This window comes from Ctenocephalides felis, unplaced genomic scaffold, assembly GCF_003426905.1.
Source record: "Ctenocephalides felis isolate EL2017-DRISC unplaced genomic scaffold, ASM342690v1 CF-g0.4_SCAFFOLD_01170, whole genome shotgun sequence".
NCBI lineage: Eukaryota > Metazoa > Arthropoda > Insecta > Siphonaptera > Pulicidae > Ctenocephalides > Ctenocephalides felis.
In genome coordinates this window covers 18,527,250-18,551,248 of record NW_020537324.1, presented here as the reverse complement: position 1 = coordinate 18,551,248, position 23,999 = coordinate 18,527,250, and the positions used below count along the sequence as shown (strand labels likewise).

The following is a 23,999-nucleotide window of genomic DNA, read 5'->3' as shown; positions in this document are numbered from 1 at the left end:
ATTAGTATATTCCTAGACAATATGATAATATAATATATTCATCATATTTACCAAAAACCAATCAGCATTACCCCATTATTGTCTTTTAAATCTTATATGAAAATATTAAACTTTTCCATTTATCAGAAAATTATTATAGAAATTCTTTAAAGAATCAGCTAGACAGGTCAGCATTTGAAAAACTTGTGTTGAGAAGTTTATTACTAGAAGTGCTTTACTAAATGTTTTAGTAAGTTTTAAAATCGATTTGAGAAAAGGATGTAAGCTAAATGTTCCATCAAAAGGAGACAATCCTTCATATGGTGGTGATGGTTCTTAACAAGATAAAAAAAAATCTTGTTATTTCAAGATCAACAATAAAATTTTAAATATTTAAAATTGAATTAATGAGACAACATAATATGAAGTTATTTATGTTATTTAATAAATAATTATATAGTTACTTGAAACTCATTTAATTATTTCCTGAAACTGAACTTGAATATTATTTTGTAAGGCCAGTAAATTTAATATTAATAAAACAATTGTTTACCAAAACGTAACAATTTATTTTAACAAAATTTGTGATATCATCTATATTTACTAAACAACTAAAATCATTTAACATAAGCATGGTTTAAACAGTCAAAAAGGTGATAACTCTTACATAAATGGCAGTAACCTTCATAAAACTCAAATGCTTACGTTAAAACATAATAACTAGAATGAAATATTAAAACTTCATTTTATATATAGAATTTGACAATGTATTATACATAATTTAGTAAATATCAACCTTTTAAAACAAAGCTTCATATTTCACTATTTGGACATTTTGACTGGCAATGTTTTTTGTATTTGATAATTTATGAATTTAACTAAACATGACATGACCACTATACTAGAAATTTTGTTATTCAATTCTCCTCTTAATCTTATATCTATATCAAGTTAATTCTAAAAAGGAAAGTTAAAATCTTATATACAAATGATTTCGAGGAAAATTGGATAATAAAACTTACAAGCTTCTATGACAACTTAGATATAAAATTGGAGCTGCAGATGAAAATCAATTTACATCATGCCTCCCATTCCACCCATGCCTCCCATTCCTCCCATACCACCCATGCCGCCCATTCCGGCCATTGGGTTTGCAGGTTCTTCTTTTGGAACTTCTGTGACCACAGCTTCTGCAGTTGTTAACAATGATGCTACACCAGAAGCATCAGTTAAAGCAGTTCGAACAACCTGAAAATTAATGGTACATGTAGAAAATATGTAAATTGATAATAGAAAATTAAATGAAATATTGAAGAATCAATTCATTTACAATTAAATTACTTAAATAATTACTCAGTAATAAAATTCATCAGTAGTTTTATTTTATGAAAAAGGCTTTGAGTGTTATGTTTGTCATAATACACTTTGAATAAATTACTTACTTTAGTGGGATCAATAATTCCCCTTTCGATCATGTTCACATATTCATTGTGTAAAGCATCATAGCCAAATTCTCCAGTATTTTCTTCTACTTTAGCAACAACAACAGAACCATCCATACCGGCATTCTTAGCAATGGTCATGCAAGGCATGCGCAATGCTCTCTTAACAATGTCAATGCCTATAAACATTTTAAGTAAAAAATATTTTTTATTACAAACTTAGTCATAAATATAATTATTAAGTCAGTACTAATATTAACCTGTTGATTGGTCTTCATTTCCTGCTTTCAGTTCAGATAAGCTTGGAATGCAACGCAAAAGAGCAGTGCCACCTCCAGGTACAATTCCTTCCTCAACAGCGGCTCTGGTGGCATTTAGGGCATCATTAACTCTGTCTTTCTTCTCATTGACTTCTACTTCACTTGATCCTCCAACTTTAAGAACAGCTACTCCAGCTGAAATTCTAGCCAATCGTTCTTGTAATTTTTCTTTTTCATATTCACCGGAGCAGTGTGCTATTTCATCACGCAATCTTTGGCATCTATTGTCAATAGCTTCCTTCTTTCCTTTGCCTAATAAATGACAAATTTATTAGTTTTTTAAATCAATAAATATTGAATTTTATTCGTTACAAGCTATACCTTTAAGTAGTAAAGTATCATCTTTAGTAATTACTACTTCCCCAACTTGGCCAAGATCAGAAAGCTGCACATCTTCAAGTTTGACTAAATTGCTGTCATCACCAAATACAATACCACCAGTAGAAACAGCCATATCTACCAATGTGTTCTTACGATTGTCTCCAAATCCAGGTGCTTTTACTGCACAAACCTATAAAATAATTAAAAAAATTGCATATTAAATGCCATTTATAAAACAATAAATTAATAATCAAGTTATTTTTCTATGTAATAAAAATTTTTAGATGTTGATTGAGTTAAAACTATTAACTTCTAACCTGAAGTCCAATTTTCAGTCTGTTTACAACTAAAGTGCTCAATGCTTCACCATCAATGTCTTCAGCAATGATAACTAAAGGTTTTCTTTGTGTATTTGCAAGTTCCAAAGCAGGAATAATGCTTTGAACTGAGCTAATTTTTTGTTCACTGAACAAAACTAAGGCATCTTGGAATTCTACTTTAGCACCTTTGCTGGAATTCATAAAGTAAGGTGAAATGTATCCTCTATCAAACTTCATGCCCTCAATGACCTCAAGTTCATCATGTAAAGTTTTTCCATCTTTAACCGTTATTACACCTTCCTTTCCAACACGCTTCATTGCATCTGAGATCAATTTTCCAATAGCTTTGTCTCCATTGGCAGAAATGGTAGCAACCTAGATAAATCAAAATAGACAATTTTAATTTCATAACAAGTTATTTTGAATACAGAAGTTCAGACATTACTAATTTAGAACATAGTTTTTTTTTCAAAAAAACTGAATCAATTTTCATCAAAACTTTATCAATTATATGTTAAATTGTAGCTTTTACTAAATCCCATATAATATTTATTTAAGTAAGCGAAAACTAATAAATATTGATCAAATTATATTTCATACTTGTGCAATTTCCTCCGGGGTAGTAACAGGCTTCGACATTCCTTTCAAAGATTCTTTGACTGCATCAACAGCCAGCATAACACCTATAAAAATAAATTCTTTAAGTTTCACACAAAATAAAATCACATAAAATTATTTCTTTAAAGTGTTAAAAAAAAAATCTATAGAAAAAGTATATTTTCTATATATCTAATATATTATTTTATATATACCTCGTCTGATTTCAATGGGATTTGCTCCTTTAGATATTTTTTCAAAGCCTTCCTTTGCAATAGCTCTGGCAAGCACAGTAGCAGTAGTAGTACCTAAAAGAATATTCATTTACTTGAAGAAATGAATAATTTGAAAACAAATCATAATATTTCAAGCTTACCATCACCAGCTTCTTCATTGGTGTTATTAGCTACATCTTGGACTAATTTGGCCCCAATATTCTGAAATTTGTCCTTGAGATCAATACCCTTCGCTACAGTGACTCCATCCTTAGTGATCTTTGGTGAACCCCAGCTTTGTTCCAAAATGACATTGCGGCCCTAGTAAGAGAAACAGGTTTTGTAAAAAACTATCAATTTAACATGATGTAATGTGTATCTTTAACTACTACCTTAGGCCCCATTGTAACAGCAACAGCATCAGCTAAAATGTCTACACCTTGCAACATCAAGGCACGAACCTCTGGGCCAAAACGAACATCCTTTGCGTATGATCGTGCTGATAGCTGGCGGAAAGCAGTGCTACGTAATACACTTGGAAGACGATGCATCTATAAAGGTAATAATAAATTAATGAATTCATGTTTCATGTCGGCGTGGTAATAAATATTTCCAATTTGAGTAAATCTAATTAGTTAGATTAGATTTACTTAAGATTTGATAAATTAGGTGAAAGTAAATAAACTATAACATTTCACATGCAGTAGGAAAATTATTAATTCAGCCCCCGAACACATGTAGTATGACGCAATAAGTAAGGTTAATTTCACAAATTAATGAAAAAAGGCAAAAACGTCAGCAAATTCATGTAATATCTCATAGAAAAACGTTAGAAACTTAAGATTAACCTTTAAACTTGTATTAAATCTATTAAAACACTATCCTATTAGAATTGTGATCGACTGAACTTGGACTTCGGATGATCAATTAATCAGATAAAACTTGAACAAAGAAATTTATTTTCTATCGTGCAAAGTCGCTTCTAAATATACTTATTAAAATTATAACTTACCTTAAAAATTATTCGAAATAATTACACACAAATTAAATTTCTACCCGGCTTGCACAAAACACGATATCAGATTTTGTTCTACAGTCTGATTAGAATTTCAATCGAAGTACGCATGGGCGCTTGCTTCGATCACTAGCACACCTCGTTATGGTGTATATTTTTCGATATTTCTAGAATACAGATTATTTTTAAATAAGTTTTTTAATCTTATATTAATTTAACGATAACATTAAATAGTATTTCGTTCTATTTTCTTTATAAATATTTAGTGTATTGCCGATATACAATAAAATATATTAACAAATTGGGGAGAAATCACAAAAATGGAACAGGATTCTAGAATTTACTAGAGAAAAATGAACGCGCGAAATTCAAATCATAATTCTTGATTCAACAAAGTTCTAGAAAATGCTATATTTATTACAATATTAAATATATATAAATAAATATAAAATAAAATTATTTAAATTAATTGATATTCTGTAAATTCTAAAGATATTAATTTTATACATAAATTTATTTAAATAAATAGAAACTAATTATTAATTGTACTTAATGTGATTTATGTGGGTTGTAATGTGATTATAAAAATTAACTGGATTATTTATTTTAGTTTTATAGAATGATCTAAACTAATACATATATTTATATTCTTTATGCATGCATTAAAAATCGAATTATGCGCTTTTAGATATCAATTTTCCTAGTTTTTGCTGAATTAATTATTTCATTCATTAATTTTGCAAGGAAATGTACCAAAAACTTTTTAAAACTTGTATTAAAAAATATTTACAATGGATTTCATATTCATAACAAAATGATATATTAAAATAACTATTTAGCTAATAATTTTTAATGAAGAAAATATGGTTCTATAAGCAAAATTCAGGACAATAAATAATTCTTGTTTCACTGACTAATTTTTATGAAATTTAAAACTAAAAAGGGGATGGAACAGGAGCACTTATCTTTAATTTCTAAATTATGAATACAATTGTTTACTAAATTTAAATAAAAACACGGAAATGCAAATATAATTTTATATCACTTAAAAATATAACAAATATTGAAAAAAATATGTTTTCAAATCATTATTTTTACATATTTACAATCATTATATAATTTTTTTTATAACAATATAAAAATTATAATTATAATAATATAAAGTCATATGTGTGAACTTAGGATTTCCAATTCCTATTATTTTTTCCTTTGTTTTTACCAAACGTAAGGCTTTTATTGTTACGGTAGCCATTGAATTTATTTTTGCCCTAAAATAAATAAAAAATAATAATGTATGTATTTAATATATATATATATATATATATATATATATATATATTAATTTTATTAATACCTTTCCATTAAATTTGGTTTTTACTTCATCAGGTTTTGAGGTTTGCTGAGAACCTCCGTGGTATTTTTGAAAATCAACTGAACCATAATCAAATGCCTTGAAATCCATTTGTTGACTATTTTGATGAGGATTCTTCTTTGGACGTCTCTTTCTTTTTCTATTGGAGCCTTTTTCTGTTTGTTCTTGTTCATTGTAAGATATGTTAACATCATTTGATAATGATTGATCTCCCATATTACCAGTCTCACTAATATCATTTGATGACATTTGACCACTCTGATTGTTAACAACATTTGATGATGTTTGATCATGATTGTAATCTGTATTGTCCACTGAGTCAACTCTTTTCCGTTTTCTTCGCATCCGCAAGGGTGTTGTATGATCTAATTTATTAGGAGCTTTAGTTAATTCTGGTTGTGGTGAATATGATTGAGATGTTGTTGCTGCCACTTCTTGAACTGTGTTTTTACTTAATATTTCAAAATGTTGTTTAACCTAAAACAAAAGATTCAATAAGACCCTTGCATTTGGTACAAATACTTGCTTTGTATTTGACCCTTGAATTATATCCTTTATCTATATATTCATATATATCCTTAAACATATAAGTATGCCTACTCTTGCAATGCTCTCCTTATCCTGTTCAGAAAGTACTGGTTCATTAGCATTAGCAGTATTTCCTTTGCTTTCATCACTATTTATCGAATCCTTTTCAATTGATTCCACGAATGGTCGAACAGATTTATATCTCTGATATGGGCTGACAAAGTTGGTCTTTTGTAATTTAAGCAGCAAACTGTGGTTCTTCTCTTCATACTAAAATAAAAATAATATATATTTTAAAATGAATGTTCTATCAATGTTTGCAAGCATGTGAATAAAGAGATTACCTCAGAATGTTCTGGAGAACCAAAAATAGACAGTTTGGGTTTTTCAGATATTATACTTTTTGATATTGAAGAAACTTCTTTCTGAGCTAAAACATTATGAGCAAAGCATTTTTCCATATTAATGTTATTTAGATCTCCTAATAATGTTGGCAAATCATCTCGAAACTCAATTTGCTGAGATAGATCATGCGGACAATGCAACGGGCCATCCAAATTTATTGCTCCAGATTTTTGTTCTGGGCCTCTTGTCCTTATTTCCTCTTTGAGAATTGGCTATAAGTATCACGTGGGATCAAAAATATTGTAAAATAATTCTTGTTTGAATTAATATTCAGTAAAATATTTAAGTTAATAAGATAACTAAAGTCTTAGAATAATATTATTACAATAATATACCTTTATTAAAGGTTGTTCTCTAGCTTTAAGAATTATTTGATGCAGCAGCATTAAATTTTGTCGCACCAAAGGAGGAATTGGGTTGCAGCAAGCTAATATTCCTTGCATTTCTCTAGGTAATGCTTCACATATTTGTAGCAACATATGATTGGGCAAAACATACCTATTAAAAAATTAAAATTTACCACTAAGTTATAAAACAATAAACTAAATATTTCAGTTCACATTTAGAAGATGATTACCCAGTACTTTCATCTTCTTCACGTGCAATTTTATCTCTCCAATTATATATTTCTTTCAGTGCAAATAATTGCCTATTGTCAAACATTCTTTTGGATTTAATATAAAATTTTAGATGGCTATTGTCACTAAGTTTTGGTTTAATGTATACCTAAAACATTAAAATATTTTAGAAATATATTGCCATTCCATCATAATCGTAAAACATTTTGGAACGTGAAATACTTACTGCTTTGCAAACTTCTGTACTTTTTGAAATAACACTTTCCAATATATTAGTCTTCCCATTTGCTTTGCTAATTAATTCATTTTTTATATTGTCATAAATATATAACAAATAATGTGTATCTTGACGAGCATATAATATGAGCTCCTTTGGGAGAGGTCTGAAACATATAATAGTTCACTTAACTGTGATGATACTTAAGTTATGTTTGAATATTTATTTTATGTGTATAATGTGATTGATATTATTACCCACCTCATTCTCCAGTCTGCCAACTGAAAGTGTTTATTGGCATCAACAGAACAATAATGATTTAATAAAAATGCTAAAGATAATCTAGGAAATTCAAGCACCTTTGCAGCTTGATGCGTGTCAAACATATTCACCACATACAATCCCAAGTCTCTTTGCAACCATATTATATCCAGATCGCCTCCATGAAATATCTAGAATTATTCAAAAAAATTAATAATTTTACTGAGTTACATTATATTAGCTGTAGCTGTATTATTACCTTAACAATATCTGGTTTTGTAAAAGCTTCATTTAAAATTTCTAACTTATCCCTTAAAATCAATGTATCAACGATGTAATCACAAGTTCTTGTTGATATCTGCATTAAGCAAGTTATGCCTTGGAAAGTCCTATATGAATGATGTTCTAAATCTACAGCAAATAATTTCACATTAAGGAGATCTCTCAACATAGAATTTAGTGACTTTTCATTGTCTACATAAATCAAAGGAGTTTTTTCAATTGGCGGTGGAGATATCGGTTCCACAGTAGTAAGTTGATCTTCTGGCGCTTGAAAATTTTCTAATTCAAAATCATAAGGATGTGTATACCTATTGAATAATGGAAATATTATAAAAAATATAAAATGTGATCGAAATAGATGATTCAATTATTATTACATATATAATTAAACTATTATATTAATTAAATAAAATCTTGTTACAATTTCTAAAGTAACTGTTAATTAACTATCTATTTTTTCAATTTTATTATATTCAATTAAAACAAAATAATAATATTCAGTTTAGTAAATTATAATTTCTACCAAGTTTATTGATATATGCTTGTGTTAAGTTTGTAGAATATGTGTTGTAATGATAATGACAAGACTACATGTCATAATATATAGTACAATAAATATTATCTAAAACGTTAAATAAGTAATATGGGTTTGTGTGCATGTATATTACACTAAAAAATTAAAACAAAATTCTCTCTACACATTTTACTGTTACTCACCCTTCTTCATTGATTTCCAATGCTAATGGTTTTTTGCTATTTGGTTTATCTGTAATTTTAGGTACAAATAGTTTAGTATTTGAATTATCAACCTTATCCTTGAATGTTAACTGCGGCTTTTGAATATTATGGGCAGATAGAAGACGAATTTTATCTCCCTTGGATTCCTTTAATAATGTAATGATAGTGTTAAGAGATATCAATATTATATATTAATTCTAATTGTATTAAATATAATAATTTTAAAGTATCAATGAGAAGAAAAATAAACAAGTTTATATATACATAAATATGTAAATAAATAACCACAAATAAATTTCAGTAAGACATAAAAATTGCTCCATAAAATTAATAATGTACATTATTCATTCAGTATATCTTGCATAGATCATACATATTTTTAATCTGACCTTTTATAACAATTATCTTATAATGCTGGTTTTTAATATGATTCAAATATTTATTTATAAACATTCTATCATCATTGAACATTACAATTATTATACTTACAGTAGAAGTGCTTTTTCTGTTCCAGCTTCCAGTTCCAGTGCTAGAGAAAGATTTTATAACTTCATTAGTACTTATGCTACTTTCAATTAAAACTGGAGCAGAGCTCTTTGTTTTCCCAGAAAGTTCATCTAAATTACTTCCTATTTTTTCGCATAATGCATCATTAGCTACTAATACTAAATCATATTTTTCATCAGTATCTTGACTGTAATAAAGAAAAATTAAATAGTAAATACAAAATATATACATTACATATTATAAGACACATACTCATGCAGATTTCCTTTTACACGTTCCTGTTTTAAAACTCGAGCCATTAAACTGGTGGTCAATTTCTCCATCTGGCTCATAGCACTCACGAAAGCTGGATGAGCTGCGTGTAAATCCCATGATTGATCTTGGGGAAAAGAGTTTGAGATACTAATAGCTGCTGCTATATTCCGATGAGCACTCTATAATTTACACAAATAGAAATAAACTATCAAGACTGTTAACTTTTTGCATCAAGTATTAGTATCAATTTGTAAACAGTAATAAATTATAAAAGTACCTTAATAAATTCATCAAACACTCCATCATCTTGCAAATTAATGCTTTTGTTTTCTTCTTTTATGCTTGTATTATTTTCCATCTTTCATATAAATAATTTCTTTATACAAAAATATTCATCAGCCCATAACCTCTAAAACGTCAAATTAAAAGCACGATGTTTCAAAAATACTATAATAGTGTCGCCAACATACGAATTCATTGTCAATTGATACAAAATGGCGAATGTTTCGCGATTCTAGTTTATGTTGTGTATATAATGAATATCAAACTTAAACAAAAAGTTTGTGTGTATTTTTTAAACTGACGTTTGGTTGAGTGAACTCATATTAATATTTTTGTTTTTTAAATAAATAACAAACATGGAATTGGATTCAGATGATGATTATAAACAGATTGATATGGAAAAGATGTGTAGGGCTTGTATGGTAGAAACAGAAGAAATGAAATCGGTGTTTTTGACCGACTCCACTTTTGGAGAATCTGTGCCTCGAATAACAGAAATGTTGATGTCGTTTACAACAGTTCAGGTATATAAACAATAAACTTAGTTACGGTATTTATTTGTTTTGACGTTAATTTGGTCATCTGTGAAAATCTATACATGCAAACATATATAAGTAAATATATATATATATATATATATATATATATATATTATATTATATTATATTATATTATATTATATTATATTATATTATGTTTACACATATTATAAATAATAAGGGATGTTTACCAGATTTCATATTTTTTGCTTTTATTGAATGATTAGTTATCTGTATATAGTGGAAATTGGTTGCAATAAGTTTGATAAAAGATTTTGATGTCTGTTTTTGCTCCAAGTTCATTATTAAAATTTATCACACAGAGTTATGCTTTACTTTATTTTTCCAGGTTGATGAGAATGATGGATTGCCATCAAAAATCTGTTTGCAATGTGTTAATCAAATTAGTTCCGCTTATACATTTAAACAACGCTGTGAAGAATCTGATGCAACCTTTCGGAAATTAGTTCAAAAGAATAATGCTCTTCAAGAGTCTTCAATAAAAAAAGAGACACAATCAACAACTAATTCTGTAGAACAATTTGAAGACTATGCAGTAAAATCTGAACTTATGGACGAAGTTAAACAATTTGATGATTTTTCAAACAAGTCTGATGATGATGTTGATGATGATGATGATGATGATGACGAAGATTGGAATGCCAGCAGTATGTATTATCTTGTTTATCACTATAGTACTTTTTGTAATTTTAATTTTAACATAGATTAGATTCAAATGAAAATATTTATATATAAATTAATTATTTATTCTTAGGCAAGACAATAAAAGATAAAACAGTGAGTTGTGAGCTATGTGAGAAAACATTTTCAAGCGAACGATATTTAAAACGTCATGTATCAGTTTCACATGGAGAATCATCTCACGAATGTAAAAACTGCTGTAAAACTTTCTCAAGATCTGAATTACTACAAAAGCATATGAAAAAGTGCATTGACAATGATGCTGGAAAAGACTTTATGGGATTTAGGACAAAAAATGCTCAAAAGTACGAATGCTCTGAATGTACATTGAAATTTGTTAGAGAAAAAAATATATATCGACATATAAAATCTGCTCATGATGGAAATGCTACAGTAAAAATTGCTCCAGAATTTGAACAAGAAAATGACAGTGATCATGATCTGACTGGTAATGTTGAAGTGAAAATTGAAGAGGCCCCAGGTGTAATTAATTTGGATGATAAAAAGTTTAAATGCAAAGTATGTGACAAAGAATTTCCAAAACAAAAATCATATGCAGCTCACATGACCAAACATATAGACCCTAATACAAGAGGGCAGAAAGAGTTTCCTTGTACTGTATGTGATAAAGTTTTCAATAGAAGAAAAAATTTATCACAGGTGTGTTTTTTAATTTGGTTTTGTTAATTAACTTATCTGTAAAAATAAGACTAACAAATATTATAATTGTAGCATCTGTTGACCCATGATAAAACCAAAGCTAATAAATGTCAATTGTGCCATAGAACATTTTCAAGACCAGATCAACTTGCTTTGCATATGAATAATCATACAGGAATGAAGCGACATGTTTGTCCACATTGTAGTAAAGGTAAGTAAAGCTCTTTATAATATACTTTTAAATGTTAAAAATTTAATTTAATGAAATGTATAATTTTCTAACTATCACTATTTATGTAATTTATATTAATCTCTGCTAACTGAAATTGTTTTTTTTTTAAGGATTTAATATGTTATCTACATTAAAAGATCATCTCAGGACTCACAGTGGAGAAAAACCATTTTTGTGTTCAATTTGTGGTAAAGGTAAGAAAAACTCATATTATTCGCTCAGACATACATGTAAGTTTTGAATGTAATGACAATTTTGTCTTCAATCTCTATATTTGCAGGTTTTAGTCAGAACACAAATTTAAAACAGCATGTCATGCGTCACAATCAAACGAAACCTTTTAAGTGTCCTACTTGTGGTTACAGTTTTGTTAGTAAAGTAAGTAATATCAAAGATTATACAATATATATATATATATATATATATATATATATATATTTATGATTGTTATTAAATATCATTTAATTTTAGGGAGAATTGGATGCCCATTTGCGCAAACACACCGGTGATCATCCATTTGTTTGTGATGTTTGTGGTACCGGATTTACAACCTCAAGTTCATTGGTAAGTCTTAAAGATATTTTCCAAAAATGAATTTAATAATTGATTGATTTATTAATAAAATAGTTATTGTTATTGTGAATAAAATAACTGAACAAGTCACTATCATCAAAATAGTTATTTTTGTACAATTTTTACCAAATTTCATATAGTTCTATTCATGTGGAGTAAATTTTGATATAATATTTGTCGCATTTAATATTGTTAATTAGAAGAGATTATTGATTGATTGTATCATTTAATTTCCATATAGGTTAAACACAAAAGAATACATTCTGGTGAGAAGCCATATGCTTGTGAGTTTTGTCCTATGAGATTTACAGCTCTGGGTACTTTGAAAAATCATCGTAGGACACACACAGGAGAGAAGCCTTATGCATGCACCTATTGTGAAAGAGCTTTTGCTCAAAAGAGTGATTTAGTCTCGCACACCCGCACTCATACTGGTGAACGTCCTTATGTTTGTAATGTTTGTGGCCATGCATTCCAACAATCCAGTGCTTTAAAGACTCATAGTAAAATGCACCAGACAATACCGGTGCCTGCAATACCAACTACTTTGCATACCCCAGCTGTGGTAGCAGTTGTACCACAATCTGCACATGTTGTGCAGTTTATGACTGCTATGCAACAAAATTGAAATGATAATAAAGTATTTTAGCCTTGATGATGCAAATTGCAGAATGATACACATTGTATTGAAGTATGTATTACATTTTATTATTGTGAATGTACCTCAGTCTGTAATACATGTACAATATATTTGTATACAAACCGCTTCTCAAAATAATAGTTGATAAAATATATTTATGAGATATTTTTAATTGGGTGCCAATTAAAATGTGACATTAAAATGGATTGTGCAAACAAAAAGATATAGTACTTTTAAAAAGTATGTGATTTTGTAATTCTTTTCATAAGAAAATATTCACAATGCAGTGAATAAGTGAAGTTTTCTGTCTCCTTGAATTTGTAGATTTAAGATTGTAAGTTTATATATTTATATAGAAATGTGAGATTTCAAAATTTTAATTATATTATTTAATTCTATGAATATCATATTTAAATCATAGTATTATTAAAGATATTTTCATTTTTGAAAACTTTACTTTTGATAAGTTTTTGCTTTATTATGATAATTCCATCACATTTGAAATATATCAATTATACTTATAAGATGTAGATTTAAATTATACTTGTATCAATTGATTAGCTTATCATAAGTCAAATGATGTATCATTTCATGATAAATTAAATTAAGTAATCATAATAAAGTTCAGTAAATTATTATTAGAGAATAAGTTGATAGACTTTATGTATATATATAATTTTGCTAAGAAAAAATTGAGTACTGATCTAAAATTTTAATTACTAATTAATGAATATTGTAATTTGTTCTAAATCAAATAGAATAAATTATTAATAACAGACATGTATCTTCTTATTTATACTTTATGCCCAGCATGATTCTCAAAAGTTGAATAGCCAGGCCATAATTATTTTAAAATTACTATAGATATTGACTTTTTTTTAATGATTTTTGAAAATAATATATTTTAACCATTTTTAAATATTGATATTGAAATGAATAGAAAAATCTACAATTTTTATATATTAAATAGAAAATAATCTTCAAATTTAAAAATATGAAATAGAAGATTTAGAGTACAATATTTTTATTGATATATTAATTTAATTCAAAACTATTTCTGAAATGAAAAAATATTGAATTTATTTTTGTTGTGAAATACAATATGATTCAAGAATTGGTTTATTTTCATCATTATCATGCCAAGAATAATTTTCTAATATAAACAAAAATGCAATTTTCGATCGATCATTCTAAAGAAGAAATATTACAAGAATAGTTATATTAATTTATATTCTAAAAAGTTATATAAATTTAAAATACTACAGTTAAAATTTAATTTATATTCTGTTTCGTTAGTAGGCGCGATTTTAATCCCGAACAAAAGCGAGCGAAATATTTTAACACCTGGCAACATTTTTACCAAGAACAGACATTTTCCACCATAATCTAAAACGCCAAACTGAACCAAACGACTAAAACGACAGTGATTGCTCATACATTTTGGAAAATAAAATTAAATAGTTCAAGTTTCATGCAGTTTTAAAGGTAAGATACTTCTTTAATGCATGCTGCTAAATTTAGTTATAAAACGTTTGATAAAAGAAATGTGACTAATATGCAACGACATTAATTGTCTGATAGGTTGCCGTTGTAACGGTCATCGTGAATAAGAACTGAATTAAACAATTGCATGTTTTGTGGCTGGAATCAGCTTGTGTTATTAGCATTTACTTGTTTTCTTAAGGTCGAATTATTTATCCTTCATAAAAATATCCACTTTATATTAGTTCGTTACCCTTACCCCAAACTAAGCGGGAAAGTTAGTGGTTACATTAGTTTTCCTTCAGGGTGTATCAGCTGTAATCAATTGATATTTTTACAAGATACAATTTACGTTTAAATTGTATGCTTACTTATATTTTTAGTTAGTTGAAAGTGAGATGATTACGTTTATTATTTTAAAATATTAAAAAAAGTGTTTTGAGGTTTAGGAAGTTGAAGGAATTATTAACAGTAAGTTCTCACTCAAGCCCTTACAATCCCATCAATGGAGTTTCAACTCAACTCATAAGCTACAACTTTTTCTTATATTTTCTATAGTTTTTAGTTTATTTGTTGAATAAGAATTTCAAAATCTTGTGGACATTTTTTACAATGCAGATAAATACTAACAAATTGTGCTGTTCAATTTCTCGATAAAACATTTTTTCAGGCTTCCATATTTCTTTTTCTATTTTACAGATATTAGAGCTTTCCCAAATCTCAGTACATAGCTGAGGTATATTTATTCTTTTTGATGGCTCCTTCCAAAGTTACAACTCTGTTGCCAGCTGCAAATATTAATCGCAAGGGAATATTAACTCGGTCACAAAATCAAAATTTAATTGCAAATAATTTAATATGTAAAGGAAAGCGTAAAGCTGATGCAAGTCCGGGGAAGGAGCAAATTGCCAAACGTTCTGCATTCGGGGATATTACTAATGATGTTAATAATGTCCAAATTCATGAAAACAAGAAAGGTGTCACTAAGAAGCTGCAGAATAAAATTATTACTACATTGAAAGCAACATCTGTTAAACAAAATGTAGCTAATTTAGAGAATATTCCTTTACAACCAACTGTAAGGTTGAACAAAATATTGACTAGGGCGTCTATTAAGGACCCTTCTGTCGTTTCAACTACGGCTGTAAAGCCAAAAGAAAATCTTAAGCCTGATGCAGCCAAATTAAATATTAGACGAATTACAAATGAATTTGAAAGGACTGAAGATAGCTTATATGTTTCTGCTGTTGAAGAAATGTAAGTATGAAGTTTCATTGAATGTTTAAAGATATTTGGTGAATTGTCCACACAATTAATAGCTGAAGGTATGGCTATTGAAGATTTTAAATATTGCTTTTATTTCTAGATCAAATGAATCTAAGTATTCAACACTCAAAGAAGCTGAAGAGGCCAAACCAGTGAAACAACAATCCAGACTTTCTATTCTTCGAGCTGGAATTGTTCCTGATGGTGTTCATGATTATGATAAAGAAAATTGGCATGATGTTTTTCAGGTAATTTTGCTCTTGCTCACTGTTACAAGATAAACATTTTTAATCAATGCCATTAAAAACATTGTTTTTTAGGTTTCAGAGTATGCTATGGATATATTCCAATATTTAAGGGATAGAGAATCATCTTTTGTCATGGATGATTACATGTCCAAGCAAACATTCATCACTCCATGGATGAGGTCGTTGCTTGTAGATTGGATGGTAGAAATTCAAGAAAGTTTCGAATTGAATCATGAAACCTTGTATTTGGCAGTGAAACTTGTTGACTTATATTTGTGCAAAGTTACAGTAACAAAAGATAAACTACAGCTTTTGGGTGCTGCAGCACTCTTCATTGCAGCTAAATTTGATGTAATTTACTTAGTGTACAATTTTATGTTTACAAATATTTAATCAAATATTGATATTTTAGGAAAGAATTCCACCACTAGTTGAGGATTTCTTATATATATGTGATGGCGCTTATTTGCAGAGAGAATTCTTACGTATGGAGATGAATATCTTGAAAATGGTTGATTTTAATTTAGGAATACCTCTTAGCTACAGATTCTTAAGGCGTTTTGCTAGGGTAAGTTTGAATTTTCTGGCTTCATTTAATGTAGATTACTTATGCTAAAGATTGTTTATATTTATTCTAGTGTACAAAGGTTAATATGCCCACTCTGACTCTTGCACGTTTTATTCTGGAATTTTCATTAATGGACTATGATACAATAAAAATCAGTGATTCAAAATTAGCTGCCGCTGCTTTATTTTTGGCAATCAAAATGAAAAAAGTTTCTGAATGGACAAATGTATTAGAATTCTATACAGGTATGTTAAATTTTACAGTAACTTTGAATTATCATTTGCAGTGAAAGATTGAAATTGTTTTCGTGTTGTCATAAAGTTTACATGCTTTTCAAATGCAGTATATAAAAAATATGTAAAAGCACAATGAATTTAAGATATTAGAAATTTATATAAAATATAATACTCTTTCTAGGTTATACAGAAAAAGAAATATTTTCCACAGTGTGCCTTCTCAATAATATCCTTAGGGTTAAACCAAAACAAGCATTAAGCACTGTTCGAAATAAATATTCTCATAAGATATTCTTTGAAGTTGCCAAAACACCTTTATTGACGAATGAGCAATTATCATCACAAGAGAAATAAGTTTTATATTCTGCAATTTTTATTTTGTACAAACTTAGTTTTATAGTAACATTTTATTTATTAGGTTGAAATATTTTATACTTGTACTTTGATATGCCAATTTACTTTGATATCATTTTTGATATGCCATTTTTGATTTATTTTTAATAGTTGCTGTTAAGCAAGTCTGATGTGTATAATGTATAAACTTAATTCTAGGTTAAGTGAGGTTTTATATTAAAATCGCAATCACACCTTATTATCAATACAATATTTTTAATTTAGTGCATAAGTTTCCAATCTAAAACAGTTTATAGAAATTATTTTTAAGTACACGAAACTTTCTGTAAATTGGAATGTGATAATTTGATGTTGCACAATTTCAATGTCGCTAGAAAAATGTATAATACACTGCCATAGACATTCGTGCAATGATTAGATCAATTTGTGTATTAATAGTGTAATTTGCTGTGGTTTCCTCAAATATTCCATGATTATTAACTTCAATTAAGTTTTATTTATTGTTAAATAAAGTGAATTTAGAATACAAAAATGCTTAGTGTTAATGAATGCTTAACCCTTCAATTGGAAAATTGAGTTATATTATGTAAAAATTTCATTTTGTATAAGTTTATTTCTGATTAAAAATTAATCATTCAATAAAATGTTGCTGGAGTTTGTCAACTAGTTCTTGTAATTTTATTTTTCAAATAATCAATATATATGTATCTATATATTTAGTACTTAAAAATGTACATACCTCTGAAACCACCATTGAATGTTATTGCCTTTCTAAATTATTCTGTCAAATAATTTGATAGATACACATCACATAATCACAATTTTTTTCACATAAAGCAATTTGTTTGGACTTATAATACTTGTTACACATTATAAAAACTTTTAGAAAACTGTTTCAGTATTACAACTCTAACAACCAAAAGCAGAATTCTGCAGAAAAATATAAATTTAAAATTCTGTTGAGAAATATTTAATTTAGAGTGGGGATTTATGTTATTTAAACTTTTAATATGGTTTGAGAACACAAATATATTTATTTGGCATACTTATATGTACTATAAGAATTATATCTGAATACAAACGCCTTTTATAATTGTATATTACAATATTTTCTTACACTATTGTAAAAAAATACTCCAATTGCACAATATAAAATAACTAATTGGTGGAATTTTGCATTGAGGCAAGTTTCTGTAGGGCAATGTAATTTGAGAAACCATTGCAAATTATTTAATTTTATGCGAATTTGCTAAACATATTAAGTATTTATGATAAATAGTTTAAATAGTATTAGTACAATTATTATTAATAATACTAAATAGCTTTAATACATCTTTGAATGGAAACAAACACGCGCCTAATACATAAACGGTATATTTTCTAAAAGCGTGGCCCATTTTTCTAAACTTTAATGAACTTTATAATTAAACCACTTGCTGTAGGTGTATAATATTTCGTTAAAGTTATACATTCTATCAATTCGCCAAATTTCATCAAAATGGTAAAAAAATCCTAATAATTACGCAGAATCTTAATAGGAATAATTAATTACGCCCCGGCCAATCCTTACCGAAAACTAATGAGCACGATTCCAAATGGTACTAATGTCTTCCGTTTTTTTTTTTGAATATTGTAAATAGTTCTGTATTGGCGAAAAATTTTGCTATTTTCTTCCAATTCTATAAAGATAACTCGACCTATCGTTTTGCAAAATTAATCAACGCAAATTCGAGTTTTATCCATATGGCTGCGATATTTTAGAAATCGGTGCGTTTAAAAACGTTGAATCACCCATGCTTTTTATAATTTTGGTGTTTCGATTCAGAATGACTGAAAACATTGCAAAAAATGAGCAAATCGCCGAATTTTCTAGCGAGAACTTCTCCTCCGGGAAGATAAAAATCTTTCATCAATTATTTAAGCATGTGCATTTGATATTCGGAAAATTATTAGTGTTTTGTTTACAAAGTTATGATTTATTGCATACCGTAGATAAGATTTGGCCTTGTAAACAATTAATAACATTGACTTTGCTATGGTCACAATACAGGACGAGTGTATTATTCTTATTGAAGCTATTAAACAGTTCATTCGAATATTATTTTGAAAATATGTCAAAAAGTAATATACTACATTTAATTTTAATCTTATGGGTTTCACTGTCAGTTTTATTGAATACAACTCATGTTTGCTCAGCCTCCGAATGGAACGCGAATAAAGGTTAGAGATTATTCATGGTTTTATATGCTATTTATAACAATGCATTAAAATTTTCTTTTATTCTAGATTACATTTCTCGCTTAAAGCGAGATGTTATGTTTTCAAGATCAAATCTTTGCCAAACACCAATTCTTTCTTATATTCACATTGATTTATGCTCAGACAAATGTAGAAAAGAAGGAAGAACATCTGGTTACTGCAGAGGTGATGAATGCTTGTGCCAATAAACTTAAGTCTACAATAAAATTGGTCCTACATTTATGTATTTAATATATTAAAATAAAATTATCTATGTACACAGTTGCTTTTTTAACATATGCATGAGTATATGTGTGTAATTCCTGACTGTGATAATGAAGAAAATGCTAGCCTTTGGTGAAAGACTGCGTCTCCATTTTGCACCAGATTCAAGAAAAGCCTGGCCGACGTTGGAAGCGGATGGATTATTGGGGGTCCCCAGCATGCGTAAGTGAAATTTAATAAAAACTTTTCAAACCAGAAACTTTAGAAATTCTAAAGTTGTTATGAGCCATAAATAAACTGGTCGGATGCATGGCATCGTGCTTTAAGACAAATTGCTGGAACCCAAAAAAAAATTACACAAAATGTGTACACATTATTAAAATCTTTATAAAATATCTGATAATTTGATGTACATATGTCCAATAAACATTTTTGACCGCCAAATGATATTTTTTAAAACTTATTTTTATTGAGAGTCTATAACCGCTGGACCTGCATTTCCAAAAATTTGATCAGTTCTTCATCTTATTAATACAAGTAAAATGTTTTTTAAATTATTCAAATCGGACGCTCCGTTCTCTTAAAAACTGAGTTATCGTTTTTGGCACTTTTTGCCCCGTATCTTTGGAACGGCTAGACCTGCCTTCGCCAAGAACTAATCAGCACGTCTCCTTATCAATAAGAATCGAATGTTTTTTGAATTATTCAAATCGGTTGATCGGTGTTCCCGAATTCGTCGACGAAAATTTGTATCCGCACACACTTACACACACATCAATAAAAAAACACACACCAACGTCCATTTTTTCTAAGGTATACCAAAATGTTCAAAAACCTTTGAAACGTAAAGATATATAAAAATTTTCATTTTCGATGTTTTTGCGAAAACGGGAAGTTAATTTTAATTTTAAATCGAATCCGAATCAGTTTGTCGAAAATAATAAAAAGTGTGTAGTGTGTATATTTATATTATCGTTAACTTCATGAAGAAGAAGTTTATACTTTTGCCAGATAATCCGAATTGCTAATTCTACTTCTTTAATTATGAAATATTTCAGTTGGAGTCCTCATTGATTAGTTTTTAGTGAAAGCGATTTTTTGCCTTAAGGCAAGATGTCACTTTAGGTACAAATAAGAAGAAATAAGAAACAATTTAAATGTGAGTTTATTTCAATTTATATACATTTTGTATTAATTTTTTTTTATTTTAATGTAATATGTAAACCTTCTATTTCCTAGTTATCTTGGCACTTGCATTTTTTGTTATCGCAAATTCCAGTATCGAATTTTTGTCCTTGACACCAGCTAATGCATCCAGAAATAGTAGGAGGATTATGGCTGCACCAAGGACAAGGAGGATCACGCACGGAACGAGTTAAAAAATGATCATTGCCTTGGTCAATTAGTTCCTCCATGAATGGTGATTTAAATCCTAAAAAATAATTTTCTGTATAAAATATTATAATTAGTAGACAGCAAAAGAAATCTCAATGGCACGCAATAGAGATATCGGATAGGTAAGAAATATTTTTTCTCAAATAGCTATACACTCTTTTTTACATACCTTTATTATCGGCAGGTGCTAATATTTTGGCAGAAACACAAAATAATGCCAAGAGTAAAAAAACAATAACAGAATATTTATTCATTTTGAAATCAAGCAACTCTTTTGAATATATGTATGATATTCGCTGTACGAATCTGGCAGTGGTATGAATGATAATAACATTCGTTATAAATATAACTTGATATATATATATATATATATATATATATATATATAGATAATTTCTATTTACAATATAATTCCTATCTACAGCCAGGCAAGCGTATGCAAAAACAAAATTATAGCGCATCATTTATCGAGGGTAAGTTAATACTTCAGGTTCAATTTTTAGATTATAAGAATTTTAAATATATTTTATGATTTTAAATATTAAAAATAAAATCAAAATGTCTTATGATTGCGTTTTCATAAACAAAATGATTCATTATTCAGGATGTGTTTATATTTTTTCTGATATTATTAAATTAATCAATCATTTGAAAAAGAAAAATTCTGATTTAAAGTTTCTGAGTTTGTTATAAAATGATAATCAATAATTATAATTAAATTTATCATTTTTCTTGTGAAATGAAATTAATTAAATGTCTTCTTGCATAATACCAATGCTCATGAGGTTCGTGAACTCAAATAATCATTTCAGAGAACTTTTCAGTAGAACTGATTTCAGTACAAGACCACCCAAAGAAAAAAGTTTATATTTTCGTTAAAAAATCCGACTTCTAATTTTATGTTTTTCGACTACTCAAACCATTCTAAATCGTTTAACCAAAATTGGAAGAAGTATGTATGTATGTTTATATGTAGTGGCGCTCACACTTTGTAATTTATTGCTTACTTTTTTGACGACTTTATTGAATATGGCGATAAGGTATATCCATGGTTTCAACAAACATCCGAAAATATTAGAGACCTTGGAAAAGAGATTTAATTATCAAAATTTAGCAAAGTTTGAAATATTTTAGGCAGTGCTTTTAGAACATGCACCCTGTATGTTCTAAACACGGTTTCGTGGACTCTAATTGATTCAATTAGATGTTATAAGCCTGTTTGAAAGATAAAATAATAATGGGCAGTACTGCCCTAGGGCAGGTCTGTTAGCTGCGTTAAAATCGAACTCGTTTCAGGGAAGAAGTAGTGTGAGTTTTTCCTATATCCATTTCACACCGCAGTGCCCGAGATGGGCTTATTTTCAATTGGAAACATATTTTGATCTATACATACGTTCAATTAAAAATGGAAAAGAATTTTTGAAAGATATCAATTGATAATTATCAATTTATAATCGCATTGATTAGTTTTTAGAGAAAGCAAAAACTTTTCTCTCGAAATAAGTAAATAGTAAATGTTTGTACCTCAACAACTATTTTCTATTTACTCATATAGAGAAGCTAGAACTTTCCTTAAAGTAAAAAAGCCAATTGCAATTAGGTCCAATGTTTATATAATATGTAAAAATTAATTAAGAATAACACAAAACACTTTAGTCGTTGCTTTTTCAATTTATACATTAAATGTAAATATTAAATTCACTTCAATTCAATTTAAATTTTGAATGCGGCACGTAAACACCTTTTATTAATTAATAATCTCTGCACTTGCAAGTGCCGCTCTCGCAGTATCCAGTATCAAAAGGAGGATCACTGTTTTGACACCAGCGAATGCACTTAGAAAGAAGCGGCGGGTTTTTGCTGCACCAAGGGCAAACGTAGCGCACGGAACGGGTTAAAGAAAGATCATCCCCTTGGCCAATTTCAGCCTCCATTAATGGCGATTCAAATCCTAAAAATAATTTTGAGTATAAAATATTATAATTTATAGATAGATAGAAAATATTATCTGTTTTATGCAAACATCAGTTACATACCTTGATTTTCAACTGACGCTAGAACTCTGGTCGAAACACAAAATAATGCCAAAAGCAAAAAAAGAGTAATATTAGAAAACTTGTTCATTTTGAAATCAAACGCCGAACAACTTTTTTGGACATATACGCAATATGAACTTGGCAGTGGTAACTGCTGATTCAGATATAATATTCGTTATAAATACATATATGTATACATACACACACACACACATATATATATATATATATATATATATGTATATATATATATGTATATTATATATATATATATAATTTTTATTCTTTATCTAAATTTTGATAAAAACTTAAATATTACTCAAACCAGTAGTTTGCAACCTTTTACTACCGCTAGCTCCGTTTTTTTAAAAAAATTGTTGCGTCTTCTTAATTTTTCCAATAATGAAATTTCATATATTACTCGAGTAATATCAGTTGATCAACTGATATTATATTTAATTTTAAGGGCTAAAATTCACTACACTGTAAAAATAAACATAAAAATTATAATTTCATCATTTATTTAGTTTAATAAATTCAATATTTTTGCTTCACATTTGAAAATAGTATTTTGGAAATTATCGACACGCCTCTCTTGCAATAACCTCACACCTAAGATTGGATTTAAAGTCTTGCAAATGTGATTAACAAATCATGAATTTCCATGTAATTTTACGATCTATAAATAATTATGTGGGTTTTCAATATAATTCTGATTAGGAAGAACAATTGTTGTGAAGAAGATTATGTGTATTTCCTATACACGCCAAGTTAGCGTACAACCATATACTGTGTTTAATGGTAAGTTTATACATTTTTTAATTTTCAGAATAAAAAACTTTGTGATTGATTTCACGCATTTTTAAAGATATTAATTAAATATTAATTAAAAACATATATTATCATTACATTCTACGTCATCATACACATAGGAGCATTTATCAAATCGAATGGTTTGTACCGGTTTCGAT

At 28.1% G+C, this 23,999-nt stretch overlaps 4 protein-coding genes across 5 annotated transcripts; 2 read left to right on the top strand and 2 right to left on the bottom strand.

Moving 5' to 3' along the window:
- Window positions 1–804: 804 nt before the first annotated feature.
- On the bottom strand, window positions 805–4,419 carry LOC113365962 (heat shock protein 60A-like). Its single transcript, XM_026607506.1, has 10 exons — window positions 4,207–4,419; window positions 3,587–3,745; window positions 3,356–3,515; window positions 3,195–3,287; window positions 2,983–3,065; window positions 2,380–2,757; window positions 2,063–2,252; window positions 1,682–1,993; window positions 1,422–1,600; window positions 805–1,227 (listed from the first exon to the last, which is right to left on the bottom strand). Exons 2-10 carry the CDS (start codon window positions 3,743–3,745, stop codon window positions 1,054–1,056), a joined length of 1,728 nt encoding a protein of 575 aa, XP_026463291.1. The 5' UTR covers window positions 4,207–4,419; the 3' UTR covers window positions 805–1,053.
- Window positions 4,420–5,378: 959 nt separating this feature from the next.
- LOC113366527 (exosome component 10) lies at window positions 5,379–9,807 on the bottom strand. Of its 2 annotated transcripts, XM_026608150.1 has the most exons (14): window positions 9,630–9,807; window positions 9,350–9,531; window positions 9,080–9,284; window positions 8,570–8,736; window positions 7,830–8,160; window positions 7,571–7,761; window positions 7,319–7,475; window positions 7,092–7,240; window positions 6,850–7,012; window positions 6,454–6,726; window positions 6,182–6,379; window positions 5,871–6,058; window positions 5,564–5,834; window positions 5,379–5,477 (listed from the first exon to the last, which is right to left on the bottom strand). In XM_026608150.1, exons 1-14 carry the CDS (start codon window positions 9,708–9,710, stop codon window positions 5,388–5,390), a joined length of 2,646 nt encoding a protein of 881 aa, XP_026463935.1. In that variant the 5' UTR covers window positions 9,711–9,807; the 3' UTR covers window positions 5,379–5,387. The 2 variants fall into 2 exon arrangements, with proteins under 2 accessions (XP_026463935.1, XP_026463934.1); XM_026608149.1 differs by having other exon boundaries at window positions 5,564–6,058.
- Window positions 9,808–9,896: 89 nt separating this feature from the next.
- On the top strand, window positions 9,897–13,136 carry LOC113366528 (zinc finger protein 2 homolog). Its single transcript, XM_026608151.1, has 8 exons — window positions 9,897–10,158; window positions 10,523–10,841; window positions 10,949–11,535; window positions 11,608–11,746; window positions 11,878–11,961; window positions 12,048–12,145; window positions 12,239–12,331; window positions 12,582–13,136. Exons 1-8 carry the CDS (start codon window positions 9,991–9,993, stop codon window positions 12,966–12,968), a joined length of 1,875 nt encoding a protein of 624 aa, XP_026463936.1. The 5' UTR covers window positions 9,897–9,990; the 3' UTR covers window positions 12,969–13,136.
- A 1,193-nt stretch (window positions 13,137–14,329) lies between these two features.
- On the top strand, window positions 14,330–17,235 carry LOC113366324 (G2/mitotic-specific cyclin-B3-like). The gene is made up of 7 exons (XM_026607913.1): window positions 14,330–14,465; window positions 15,162–15,719; window positions 15,829–15,976; window positions 16,049–16,327; window positions 16,389–16,544; window positions 16,615–16,789; window positions 16,962–17,235. Exons 2-7 carry the CDS (start codon window positions 15,217–15,219, stop codon window positions 17,132–17,134), a joined length of 1,434 nt encoding a protein of 477 aa, XP_026463698.1. The 5' UTR covers window positions 14,330–14,465; window positions 15,162–15,216; the 3' UTR covers window positions 17,135–17,235.
- The last annotated feature ends 6,764 nt before the right edge of the window (window positions 17,236–23,999 follow it).